This window comes from Miscanthus floridulus, chromosome 6, assembly GCF_019320115.1.
Source record: "Miscanthus floridulus cultivar M001 chromosome 6, ASM1932011v1, whole genome shotgun sequence".
NCBI classification, from domain to species: Eukaryota; Viridiplantae; Streptophyta; class Magnoliopsida; order Poales; family Poaceae; genus Miscanthus; species Miscanthus floridulus.
In genome coordinates, this window is record NC_089585.1 from 11,969,025 (window position 1) to 11,983,429 (window position 14,405).

Consider the following 14,405-nt stretch of genomic DNA (forward strand, 5'->3'; position numbering starts at 1 on the left):
TTCACCCCCCTCTTGCCATTAGGACCTTTCAACAAGGATTTATCCCGAAGTTCGACAACCCCATAAAGGAGCTCCTACGTCCTCGTTGTTGAGGTGACCACCAAGGTCGGAGTCTCTTCCACCTCCTTGCCTCTCTCAAAGCGACCACAAAGGTCACTTGAGCTTTCCACTAAGAAATCAAAGGGTGATACAAACTTTCCAAGGGTCTTCCACAAGATGGAAGCTCTTGGGCAACGCCTAGCCGGCTAGGGGCAAAGCCCTAAGAGTAATAGACGCAAAAATCAACTGGCTTGACGAAGAAATTAAGTGCTCAAGCTTGCCAAAGTGATGCTCTCACTTAATCCACTCTCCTTTCACTCAAAACCCTAAGAGAATCGAAGACTAGAGCAAAGGGGGAAAGAGATGGGTGCTTTAGTTGCTTGGGAGCTATTTTGCACGAAGTGGGTCAGCTGTGAATGAGTCTGTAACGGTTAGAAGAGAAGAGAGGGGTATTTATACTCTAAGTGAAAATCTAACCGTTCAGATCTACGTCGAAAGTTCCGACGCAGATCTCGAGACTTTCGACGTTAACAGAAAACACTGTTCATAGAGGGTTAGAAGTTCGCGCGTGCAAGTCAATGTCAGAACTCCTGACAAACGTCAGAACTTCTGAAGGTCGAAACTTTTGACGTACGTTGGGACTTTCGATGTACGTCGGGACTTCCGACGTGTGCAGTTAAACAACCAACCAGCACCGCTGATGCCAGGACTTCCGGCTTGGGTCAGGACTTCCAACAGTCAGAACTTCCAACGTACGTTGGGAGTTCCAACGAGCGTAGATAGCCGGCCAGTAGAACCACCGATGTCAAGACTCCGGACTTGGGTCGAGACTTCCGACTGTCAAAAGTTCCGACTCACGTCGGGACTTCTGACGTCCACAGTCACCATGCAGGCTAAGTGACTGGGAGTCAGAACTTCCAGCAAGAGTCATGACTTCCGACTGTCGGGAGTTCTGGCTTACATCGGGACTTCCGACACCGACAGTCACAGAAAAATAATCTACGTGCTCGTAGAGTGATAGAATGTCTCTCTTTTGATTTTATTTTAATGCTTGAGCACTATATCTTCCTCGGACCAACTAAATTTGCATCCCTCTTTATAGTGCGGTGGATCCTAAACTCAAAAACAAAATTAAAACATTTGGAGAGCGTTTTGAGTTCGTCCGCCTTTTCAACTTCAAGAATTGAGAGATACCATTTCATCTTTATCAACTCTTTGATTCTTTCATGGGACTAATAGCTGTGACATGTCTTATTAAGATCATATTAGTCCCTAATTTGGATATCATCAATACACCAAAACCCACATAGGGGGCAAATGCACTTTCAAGAACAGAGAAGAAAATCCAAAAGAAGATGAAGAAAAGGAGAAAGGGGAAGAGGGGAAGGGGCCTACCTCATCGTGAACCACGCTGCCACCTCGCCAGCACGCGGGAAGACGGCCGAGACGTACGAGCTCTGGCCAAGACCATCGCCGCTAATCCACTCGACGATGGCGTGCTCACCCGCGTGGGGAGCACGCGCCGATGAAGGGGGCGGCAACGGTGCCATGTTCTTGCCCTTTTTCGCTCGGTTGCCGCTCGCTGCTACTGCACTGAGGAAGAAGGAGAGCGGCGAAGAGAGAGGAAGGGAGGCAACAAATGCGTTAGGGTTTCGGGTCGGCCGCCGCGCCGGGGGTTTTGTTCGACCGACGCGCGCGCACGACCATCCAATGCAGATCAACGGACGAGAGCGAACGGGCCAACATTCGGCACAGGCGGGCGCGCATAGCGGATGAGTTTGTTGGCCCAGGCCCAGGTTGCAGCCTAGGAAGCTACAGCTAGCCCTAGGCAAATTTTACCGAGAACCAAACCGAAAAAACCGAGAATCGAACCAAATTTATCGAGAACCAAAATCTCGGTTCCCTGTTTGGTTCCTATTTCCTAAGAACCAAAATTTGTTCGGTTAATTCAGTTCCTCCCCTCGGTTAACCGAACTAACCGAGGAACCGAACTCCCGCCTCCCGGAGACCCGGCGCCCTCCTACGACGACCGACCTCCCACGGTGCCCCATCCCCACCCAAAGTCTGGCATGCCCTCCCGAGTCGCTGATGTTTTGGAAGCCAGAGTAGGTCGGTAAGTTCGGTTCGGAACCGGAACTAAACCGAACTAACCAAAGCCGAACTTCGTCGGTACCGATTTTTTAGAAGAACCGATCGGTACCGACTTTTCTAGGAACCGAGGAACCGAGGATTCAGTTCGGTTTGGTTTAGTAGTACTGAATGCCCAGGGCTAGCTACAGCGCCCGCGCGAACAGTACAGGCTGGGCCGATTTTCGATGTTTCAACTGGTTTGGGCCAAATGAACAGTGTTCATACGACTTTAAGTTTTATTTTTCTGAAGCAATTTTTGATAATATTTGTCTAGTTTAATATCTCTGTTAAAATTTAAACCAACAGGATAATTTTTCAGAGAAAAGTTTAATGCTTCTGAAAAATAGATAATTAAATTTTTTTATGTTTTCCGCTGCTAAAGAAATAGTTTATTCTCCAGTTATTTTGCACCAACGTGATATTTAATTGAAGAAAAAAGAGATTTTGACATGATTATGATGTTTATTATTTTTTGACCAATGTTGTTAATAACAATATCATAATTTTAATGATTTTATGCATTATTTTTATTTCTGCCCAACGGTGATGTAGATTTAATGTATAAACAGTTGTATGTTTTAATTTTGACCAACGTTGGAATCAAGGCATGCAATTATTGTTATTATTTATGTTCTCACTCTATATGAATTGTGTTTTCAGGTGGATACAACTTGATGGGTTGTATCAAAGAAATCTCCACTCTCAAAAGTGACAACTACACAGAGTGGAAGAAAAAGATTAGCCTAGCCTTTATCTGGGCTGAGGTGGGCTGGGTAGTCATCTCACCATGTCCCACTGAGTCTGTGGCACCAGTGAGGGAGACAAACAAGACTGATGCCGCTTGAGCAATTAGAGAGAGGAATTTTGAATCCCAAAAGATACCCTATGACTTTGAGCATAGGAAGTGGGTCACTGCCAATAAGAAATGTTTGGCTGTGATAAAGAACATGATTAAGTCTGCAATTGTGGGCTTAATCCTAGAGTATGACACGGTCATCAAGTACCTTAATAGAATAAAGAGTCAGTTCACTGGCTCTTCAAAGACATATGCTACCCAGCTGATAAAGCAACTGGTGACAAAAAGGTACTCTTGAAATGGTGGCATAAGAGAGCAAATAATAAGAATGAGCAATTTGGCATCCAAGCTAAAACTAATGGATCTGGCTCTCAAGAAAGAGTTCCTTATCCATCTGATTTTTGCTTCCTTACCAAAGAAATTTAATACTTTTGTTGTCAACTACAACATACAGCCCAAGAAATGGGACTTAGAGAGGCTCATGGCTATGTGTGTGCAAGAGGAGGAGAGAATGAAAGCTGTCAATAGTGGAACTATCAATTACGTGAAAGACAATAAGAAAAAGAATGATAATATTAACTCCTCCTCAAAGTCAAAGGGAAATAGTCCCATGCTGCATTAGCCTCAGTAGAACAAGTTCACAGTAGAGAAAGACCAGTGTCTCTATTGCAAGAAGACAGAACATTATAAGAAAGATTGTCCTGATTACTTAAACATGATCATGACAAAGAAATGTGAGAATATTATTACGTTCATAAATGAATCTATGTATGTACAATATTTAAAATCTACTTGGTGGATTGACTCAAGCGCAACTGTTCATGTTGCTAATTCCTTACAGGGATTTCGTTCGACGAGGACTACGCAAAGAAGAGAAAGATATGTTAAAGTTGCAAATGGAGTCCGAGCAGATGTTGAAGCCGTTGGCGATCTTTCTCTAGAGCTTGCTGATGGCTTCACACTTTTACTTAGAGATGTACTTTATGTTTCCCTTTACAGAGAAACTTGATTAGTGTTTCATGCTTGGATAATGATGGATATGATGGCCATTTTGGAAATGGTAAATGTAAGATAACATTTAATAATGCATGTGTTGGTCTTGCTATCTTACAAAATGAGCTTTATTTATTATCACTACGTGATGATGTGAATGTTGTATACGATGATGGGAACGTTGCGTGCAACAATGAGAATGCATCCTCATTTGCGGATGTAAACAGAAAACGAAAGAGAGCTCACGATGCGTCGTCGAAATTATGGCACTGTCGTTTAGGCCATATTTCGAGAAAGAGTATAGAAAGACTAGTTAAGAATGATATTCTTCCTCCATTAGAGTCCTTAGATTTAGAACAATGCAGAGAATGCATAAAAGGAAAGTATGTAAAGAAAATTAAGAAAGATGCCAAACGAAACGTAGGAATTTTACAGATTATTCACACAAACATATGTGGTCCATTTCCTGTAAAGAGTGTGGATAGTTATGATTCGTTCATAACATTCACAGATGATTACTCCTGTTATGGCTACATTTATCCAATCAAAGAAAGAATAGAAGCATTGGATAAATTTAAGATATTTAAGGCAGAAGTTGAAAACCAACATAATTTATAGATTAAGATAGTCGGGTCCGACCGTGGGGGGGAGAGTACTACGGTCGGCATACCCCATATGACCAAGTTTCTGGACCTTTTATAAGGTTCTTATAGAAGAATGACATAATAGCCCAGTATTCTATATCGGGCAAATCTCAGCAGAATAAAGTAGCTGAAAGACGCAATCGTACCCTGATGGATATGGTGTGCAGTATGATAAGTTACTCCACCTTACCGTTGAGCCTATGGATGGAGGCATTAAAAACCATCATTCATATTCTTAATAGAGTACCAAGTAAGTCGGTGCCCAAAACATCATATGAGTTATGGATAGAAAGAGTACCCTCACTAAACCACTTACGTGTGTGGGGGAGTCCTGCTGAGGCTAAAGTATTTAATCTAAATATTGGGAAGCTAGATCCCAAAATAGTAAGTTGCCATTTCATTGGCTACCCAGAAAAGTCAAAAGGTTTTCATTTCTACTGTCCAGACAGACATACAAAGTTTATGTAAACAAGACACGTTGTCTTCATAGAGGATGAAATGATGAGTGGGAGTATGGTAGCTCGAGAAATTGACCTTGAAGAGAAGCGGGTGTATGCGCCCACTCCGATGATTCATGAGCCATTTTTCTCACTACTCGTTGTCGCTACACCGACAGTGCAAGATACTGTGGTGCCAACACCTATTGTTATTCTGCCTGTGGGAACAATGAATGACGACGAGGAACCTATTCTTTAGGATCCTATAGAGCCTATTGCCACACATGTGGGGGAGCAACAACAGCCTCAAACAGAAGATGTGCCAAATGTGGAGGCCCCTAGAAGGTGGCAAAGAGTTAGAAAATTAGTTATTCCTGCTGACTATGAAGTATACAACACTGAGGAATTTTAAATGAAGAATGATCCCACCTCATTTGAAGAAGCCATGAGAAGTGATCATTCATCAAAGTGGCTTGAGGCCATATAAGATGAAATAAAATCTATGAATGCCAATAAAGTTTGGGACTTGAAAATAATCCCTAAAGGAGTCAAAACAGTAGGCTATAAATGGGTCTACAAAACAAAACTTGACTCTCAAGGAAATATAGAGAGATATAAAGCACGACTTGTGGTAAAAGGCTTTACACAAAGAGAAGGCATTGATTACAATGAGACATTTTCTCCAATCTCATATAAGGATTCCTTCAGAATCATAATGGCATTAGTGGCACATTACAATTTAGAACTACATTAGATGGATGTAAAAACGATATTTCTCAACGAGGACTTAGAGGAAAATGTTTATATGGCACAACCGAAAGGTTTTATCATGCAAGAAAAAGAACAAATAGGATGCCGTCTAAAGAAATCCATTTATGGATTAAAACAAGATTCAAAATAGTGGTAATCAAACAATAAGGAATTTTAGGTTTAAAAAGAATGTAGAGGACAATTGTGTCTATGCAAAGTTTAAGAATGAGAAGTTTATCTTCCTTGTCATGTATGTGGATGATATCTTACTTGCTAGTAGTGATGTCAGTTTACTACTGGAGACAAAGAAGTTTTTTCCTCAAAATTTGATATGAAATATCTTGATGAAGCTTTGTTCATTCTAGGGATCGAGATTCACTGAGATAGAAGTAAAGGGGTATTAGGACTGTCACAAAAGGCATATATAGAAAAGATCTTAAAGAAATTCAATATGTACAAATGTAGTCCCTCACCTGCTCCTATAGTCAAGGGCGATAGATATGGGGATTTTCAATACCCTAGGAATCAGTATGAGATCGATTAAATGAAAACGGTTCTATATGCTTCAGTTGTCGAAAGCTTGCAATATGCTCAAGTATGTACGCGTCCTAACTTGGATATTTGTTATCGGGTTACTTGGCAGATTCTAAAGCAATCCTGGAACATAACACTGGAAATTAGTGAAAGAAAGTCTTGTGTTATTTGCAAGGAACAAAAAGCCTCATGATGACGTATAGAAGATCAGATTCACTCCATATAGTGGGATATTCAGATTCTGATTATGCGGGAGATGATAGAAAATCCACGTCTGGATATGTATTCACTCTCGCAGGGGGAGCTATTTTATGGAAAAGCTCAAAGCAAACCATCACTACATCGTCCACAATGTATGCCGAGTTTGTAGCGTGTTATGAGGCAACGGGACAAGTGAACTGGCTAAAGAAGTTCATACCCAATTTGAAGGTGATTGACGACATCTATAGACCACTTAAGTTATACTGCGATAATAATCTGACAGTACAGTATGCTCACAACAATAAGTCAAGTGGTGCTGCCAAACACATTGACATAAAGTATTATGTTGTGAAAGATAAAGTCCGGGATCATGTCATAAGTCTTGAGCATATAAGTACCGAAAAGATGCTCGCGGATCCACTTATAAAAGGCTTACCATCCAACGTGTTCAGAGAACATGTTGTCGACACGGGTTTAAGGGAAAGCCTATAATTTCTGGACAAAAGAAGGCCCAAAGTCAAGTATCTATTTCAGAACAGAGTGGTGTATTGTAATTGTTAAATCTATTGGTAATTGACAGTGATGATGAAACATGCTCTATGCGCTAATCTGTAATGGAATGAACAAAAGTAAATGATATGAAATTAAAAGATGATAGGAGATCAAGAGGGAGATTGTTAGATTGATCTCTAATTCCAGTTGGGCCTTTGATCCACGCTCTGATGGGGGGCGCCCAGCTCACTATGGATGGAGGACCCCTGTCACACTGCACTGTATATATAGAGGTGGGGACAGTGGCTCTGAGTACGAGGTTCATCTGAGCCGAGCTCCCCACCAAAACCTAAACCCTAATCCCGATCAGAGAGGGGCGCAGCCAGTGACGGGAAGCCACCAGTCGTGCCGCTCCGCTCCATCGACGTCGACGACTTCATTGACCTCTTCCCCGAACGTCGCTGCCCGTGTGCAGACGTCACCGACGAACGAAATGGTGGCTTCTAAACCATCTCCCTCTGCGATATCAGGTTCGACACGTTCTTCTTTTATTCTTCTCTTTCTCTCATTATATCTATTGTTACTGCACTAACATATGTTTTAGGACTCACGGTTTATCTTAGTACAAGTAGACTCACTAGTTCGTTCTATATGTAGAGGTCTAACATTATGTGCATTTACGATTTTACATTTTCCATGTTGATCTGTTCGTGGCTTCTGCGGTTCTGCCTATCAGCAGTTGGTGCTTTCTGTCTACTAGTACGTCATACAGTTCAGTCAGATAATTTCACCATGAACAGAAACTCGAGATGACAGTAACACAATAGGGCATTCAAACTCAAAGAAATTACAACTATAACCCCAAGCAAAAGCAGAAACCACAATAAACAACCATTGATCACCATTCCTTCGACATCCCCATCTCAGGACGTTGACTTGCGCCACTTTGCGTTCGGCGTCGCCGTGGCGGTGCTGCTCTTCTTCCCCTTGGGCGGCGTCCGGCGTTCCATGTCGCTTTCCGAGTTGTCCACCCTCGCAACATCGGCGCCCATGCCACCGCCGAACCAGAACGCGCTCCACTTGAAGAAGCCGCCACCGCCGCCGCCGCCGCGTCGCCGCCTCTCGGAGCTCAGCCTGTCCACCTGGGCCTGCAGCGCGTTGCACTGCACCTGCAAACGCAGAGTACGTACGTTCCAGTGTCAGTGTAGCCGATCGGAGCACTGAATCGAACCTCGTGCGGACTCGGAAGCTCAAGACGACGACGAAGAAGAACCTGGAGCCTGGCCACGTCCTCGCGGAGGCGGCGCACCTCCTGGTGCTGCGCGAGGACCTCGCGCTTGGAGGGGCAGCGGCCGGGGAGCTCCAGCGCCGGGTTGGGGCTGCGCTGGCTGCTGAAGGAGTTGCTCAGCTCGGCGAGGCGGTTGAGCTTGCCGTGCTCCGAGAAGAGCACCTGCATCACGGAGCGCACCGGCATGCGCTCGTTCTGGACGGCGTGCGCCGCGGCCTCCGCCGTGAGCTTGCGCGCGTCGATCAGCCGGCACAGCGACTTCCGCTCCTCCTTGGCGGTGTTCGGATGCGCCTGTCGGAAATGGAGCCATGCCAAGGAATAAGGATCAGCGGCCATTTCTTTGAAGCATGTCACGGAACTTTTGGATTATCTTAATGCAATCCTAATTCTACTAAATGCAAATCATCAATGTGCACCGCACAAAGTAGCGATCCTGATTCCTGAATCTGACGTGACTTTTCATGCATGGCCAGTGTATCATCGATTTGACATGCGAATATATCAGCGCTGTCAGCATTATATTCCCGATGACAGTGTCTCAGCGGCAAAATGCAGAGGAACGTAACAGAACAGGCTTCCCCAAGATTTCTTTTGCTGCATTTCGATCTCAAAACTGTTGGTGTTCTGATACTCAGGCCCGTGAAATCAAAAGAAAGATCCTGTCACTGTTGTAGACTGCACCCAGGTCCCCAGGCACATCCAGACAGCAGCACGCAATGGGACTCTGAGAATCTAGAATTTCTGTTCACGCCTGCAAAGATCCCTGTTGCAGGCGCCGCTACTTGCTTGGGAACTCCGTCCACACATTTTCAGATGGATCTATCTGAACAGGATATTATTAGTACTATTCAACTATCAAGCACATCTAGTTTCCTGCGAAAAATGCAGGTGTACAGTAACCCTGCTGGTGGCTGGTCATCGCAGCTAGCAGGACAAAGGAAAGTGTGGCCGAGTAGTTTAGCGCACAGGGCACCAAAGCCCAAAGGGAGAAGAAGGGTTTTCGTATCCACAAGCAGTCAAGCGCCTATTCCCATGTGTAATGACAGTTGACAGGTCTCTCTGTCTCTCTGCTGGTTAACCGGTGGAGCTCACGTGACACTGTGACGACACTGACATCTCTCTCCAAACGTTTGTCCTTCGCTAAACAGTCCGTTTGACTGGTATTAAAATCGACCGAAGTTATTCTGTTGTGAGATAAAAATAACGTAGATTTTAACTAATAAACCTGTGGATAAGTTCAAAGCTAACATGCCAGCGTCAATACAGCAAAGCGTGAAGCTTCAGCGACTAGTTGGGATTTTGGACACTACAGTGAGTGACACCAGTAGATAAGACGTTTCAGCCTTTTTGACATACTCACCCTATGCAATGCAACAGACAGATGCTAGTAGCAAGGGTTTAGCGACAAATGGGAGGGAGGTTTTTTTTTAAAATCTTGCATTGTCAAACCGTGCAAGCAAGCAACCAAAGGCTATCATTCAGTTCACAGGCCAGGCACAAACAAACCCATGGATAAATAAAATAACTAGTGTGTGGTTTGTTCCCTTCCCTATAGAATCATAGAATAAGGCGCTGTTTGGTTAGTGCAGTACCTTCTAAAATTTCTATCACATCGAATGTTTGGATACATACATGGAGTATTAAATATAGACTAATTACGAAATTAATTGCACAACTTGCGACTAATTTGCGAGACGAATCTTTTAAGCCTAATTAGTTCATGATTTGACAACGTGGTGCTACAGTAAACATGTGCTAATGACAGATTAATTATGCTTAAAAAATCGTCTCGCAAATTAGCTTCCATCTATGTAATTGGCTTTATAATTAATCTATATTTAATACTCCTTATTAGTATCTAAACCTTCAATATGACATGAATTTTAGAAGCGAACCAAACACCCACCCCCTAAGCATAGTTGTGTGTTGCAGGCTTTGTTATGATTTTTGCTGTGATGGCACGCTACGCCTAGGACCTAACTTATGATTGCAGAATAAATGGATTTACGGCCAGACAGAACGGCAATAATGGTCCTATTCGTCTTACTCTATATTCGGCTTATTTGACTTGTTTTTTTAATCGAAACAGTATTTTTCTCTCATAATAATTCAATCAAAACATTATTTTTCAATCAGTTTTAATAAGTTTCAAACCAACAAACGGGCTGATAAAAAATGGACACGGGTAGTCCTACAATGCTAGCTAGCATTGCATGGTCCAATGCAAAGCACAGTACAGTCAAACACAGAACCACATGGACATGCCTCGCAAGTTTTCAGGCGCCCAAAGAAGGCCAGAGTCGCGCCCAGTATCTGCATGCCTGATTCGGTGATTCCTATCGCTTTTACAGTACTGCTTTACTTTACTAAGAATAATTACTGGTATCTGTATCTCCAGCACAGATTCGAACACGTCCTGGGATTGTCTGCAACCCAAGGCAACCCCACTAACCCATCAACTCAAGAACACAGACTTCAGCACCACTGCCTTTTTGCCGTGCACGAAAAGGCGTTTCCAAATGAAACTGAAACCAACGGTCTCTCCCCCGTTTAGATCCAAAATTTTTTGGATTTTGGCTTACGGTAGCATTTCGTTTGTATTTGGTAATTAGTGTCTAATTATGGACTAATTAGGTTCAAAAGTTTCGTCTCGTGATTTCTCGACCAACTGTGTAATTAGTTTTTTTTTCCGTCTACATTTAGTACTCCATACATATGCCGCAAGATTCGATGTGACAGATACTGCGTAAAATTTTTTGAAATCTAATCAGGCCCTAAGATTTCCTCTTTTGACCAATGTCACTGCAAGATACAGTATGGGATTGCAATGCAAGAATACAGGTAAGGTAACTGTGCACTAATGCTGACACGGTGGCTGCATGTGCATCGAGTGATGCAGAGGCCTGAACGGAGGATTTTTCCTCGTCTAAAAAACTGTTAGCACTGAGTCACTGACATGAAGACGCGGCTATGTTGTTCGTGGCCGTGGCCTTTTCGGCGAGCAGGAATGGGCACGCACGCGTGCTACGCCGCACGCGCGCATGGTGTGCCACCGAGAGTCATGGAGTGCAATCAAGGACAAGGAGGAACCAGGAATGGAAAGGGAAGGACCGAAGGAGTGTGCGCGGGAGCGCATGCGCACCTTGAGGTAGGTGTCGACGGCGCGGTAGAGCGCGTCGTCGGCGGGACGCGCGTGTGCGGGCACGGCGCGCGCGAGCTCCTCGAACTCGGCGGGGCGGAGGCCGGCCTCCAGCGCGGCCTCGGCCAGGTACGCGTCCACGAGCCTGGCCACCCTCGCGGCCGCCGCGCCGCCGCCGCCGATGATGGAGGCGCCGCTGCTGGCCTTGCTGGCGCCTGCTGCTGCGCCCTCCTTGAGGAACCCGCGGACGAGGCGCAGCACAAGGGGCACGTCGAGGAGCAGCGCCGACGAAGCGTGGTCCCCGGCGTGCCCGAACGCCGGTATCATCACGGCGCCCAGCGTGGCCTGGTCCAGCCGCCGCGCCGCGCGGGCCTCCAGGTCCCGCAGCAGCGCCGCGTCCGCGCCCACCATGCTCCCCGCGCGGAGCAGCTTCAGCAGGAAGTCGCACGTGATGCCGTCGTCGGTTGCGACGGCCGCGGTGGTGGCGCAGCAGCCGCCGCCGGCGACCGCTGCTGGAGGGTCCGGCGGGAGCGCGGCGACGAGGGACTCCAGCAGGAGCCCCTTCTTGAGCCACGTGGCCGTGGGGCTCTCCGGGGGCAGGAAGCGCCCGGACACGGACGACGCCGGGGACGACGACGCGAGGGGCGGCGCCACGTCCGGGAGCCACTTGGCCGCGTAGTGCGACAGCACGGACGCCAGCATGTCCGGGCGCGCGCACGACGCCGCCTTGGACTTGACGGCCGCCACGGTGCGCGCGAAGTTGTCCACGTCGTTGACGCACGAGTCGTCGCTGGCGCTCGCCGCCGCCGCGGCCACCAGCCACGGCTCCGAGGCCGAGCGCGCCTGCTCGGCGCTGCCCATGCCGCCGCGGGGCGATGGGGTCTTCGGGCTCTGAGTCTGAGACGACGACTTCATGGCTGCTGCTGCTGGTGGCGGCGGCGGGGCGCGCGCGTAAAGCTCTTCGAGGCTCTCGGCTGCTGCTGTATGTGCGTGCGCGAGTGTGTAGTATTAGTAGTTGGCGATGGCGAGCAACGGAGCTAGCTAAGCTAGCAACGTGTGTGAGCAGCTGCAGCTGCATGCTTGGTCACTTGAGAGAGTTGAGAGTGTGTGCATATGGATGGACCAACGACAAGGCACAAAAGCTGTGCTGCAGTGCGAGAGACGGTGACATACTTGGACCAGAGTGGGTACACAGGCATATGGCTGCGGATGGTATAGTCATCATACCATTCTAACGCGTACAAAAACGTATATGCATAAATCGCCAAAACACGCCTGTGTTTCTATGTATCATTGGCATGTGTAATTCAAGTATTTGGTGGGTGAAAGTGAAACGTACAATGTAGCTGTAGACTGTAGTGTATGCACAGCACATCTACTGTTCTCCGGACAAACTTACACAGACGGATCGAGTGAGTTTGAAGAAGCGAGAGCAGCACCATGTGCATCAGTGCGTCTGTGTAGCGCAGCTAGCGCTGCCTGGAGTGTGGACCTCGTACCTTTACTGTTTCGTCCGCATACCGCACCTGGGCCAAGGTCCGAGTGGACCACGTAGCTAGTCGTACACACATGCATGCATGTTCTTGAGCCATACACATCTGTAGTCGGAATAAAACGGTGCAGGCTTAGTTGGTTTAAACTCACTATAAGCCAAAAGGGGTTTCAATGCCCGCAACCTTGCAAGGTGAACAGCATGTGTACTTTCTCAGTTACTATTTTTAACGCCCATAGAGTGAAACCTTGCAAGGTGAACAGCATGTGTACTTTCTCAGTTACTATTTTTAACGCCCATAGAGTGTGAATTTCACAAAAATCGCTAGATTCTTTGCCAATATTACCACAAACCTATATATTTTACAAGTTACAACAAAAGTATGTATTTAACAAAGTCAAAGGTTTCACAAAATTATATAGATCTACAGCCTGTTTTCACAACTCTAGCTCCGGACCTATAGTTTGCAGACCAAACCAAAAGTGGTTTATATGTTTTTAATCATGGTAAATATGTAATTTAGATTAAATTTTGTTTATATTTCCAATCATGTGACCACGCAATAAGTTATGTACCCAACGTACGTCACGTTTGCTAGTACAGTAGATTTACTGTTCATAGCAAGGTAATTGCCCATCCAGTATATGTAGATTGATAGTAGCGGTGGCGACTCACGTGAAGGTGTTACAAAAACGGCTATCACCTCATGTCCCCGATGGAGCCAGAGGTGTCACTCGTCCTCGTGCTCGTGCTCGTGCTCTACCTTTGCCATGCCTGTATTGTAGCTGTAGTCGCGTCTCACCCTAGACGACATGGATCGCGAAGAGAAGAAACATCTAATCATGCATGGGCTTGCAACTTGCATTCGTTCTGGATCGCCTGAGCCTTGAATGCCTGATCGAGAGACGCGCGCGGCGCGCATCAGTGGTGCACTGGCATGCCATGGCAGTATGGCACATTGGCACCACACCACAGCGAGCCAAGGGGGACAAACCAGATGCAAGGCGCGACTTTCAGTGGTGCCGCCGTGCCGTGCCATTCCATGCCATGCGTATTGGCACCACGCAATCACGCATGCCACAAAAAAAGGTTGTTGCATACCCGGTGGCGGAGCCAGAGCTGAAAGGAAGAGGGGTCCGGATCCAGCTCCATAGCAGATCTGTCTAAAATTTCTCTCTGTTTCTTTGGCTAAGGCATCGGCGTTAGAAGCTAGGTGACTTTTTCACGCTGTCATCTTGGCTTTGTTGTTCAGCTATAAAATCAAGTGTAAGAAAATAACTATATACGTGCAGCCATGCGACTGTGCAGCAAGTAATATGCATACAGTCTCACAGAGTCACGGATATCCTTTGAAAATTTACCAACATCAACGGGGGCCGGAGCCGAGGATGGCCCCAACGTGGCTCCGCCGGCATACCCCCTCCCGCTTGTGTTTGCGTGCTGTGTCACTGTGTCTGCGTGCGAGTGCGT

The 14,405-nt window shown here is 46.3% G+C and overlaps 1 protein-coding gene across 1 annotated transcript; it reads right to left on the reverse strand.

Annotated features, from left to right (window-relative positions):
• Positions 1 to 7,767: 7,767 nt before the first annotated feature.
• On the reverse strand, positions 7,768 to 12,502 carry LOC136457644 (coleoptile phototropism protein 1-like). The gene is made up of 3 exons (XM_066457669.1): positions 11,447 to 12,502; positions 8,290 to 8,595; positions 7,768 to 8,185 (listed from the first exon to the last, which is right to left on the reverse strand). Exons 1-3 carry the CDS (start codon positions 12,356 to 12,358, stop codon positions 7,940 to 7,942), a joined length of 1,464 nt encoding a protein of 487 aa, XP_066313766.1. The 5' UTR covers positions 12,359 to 12,502; the 3' UTR covers positions 7,768 to 7,939.
• Between the last annotated feature and the right edge of the window lie 1,903 nt (positions 12,503 to 14,405).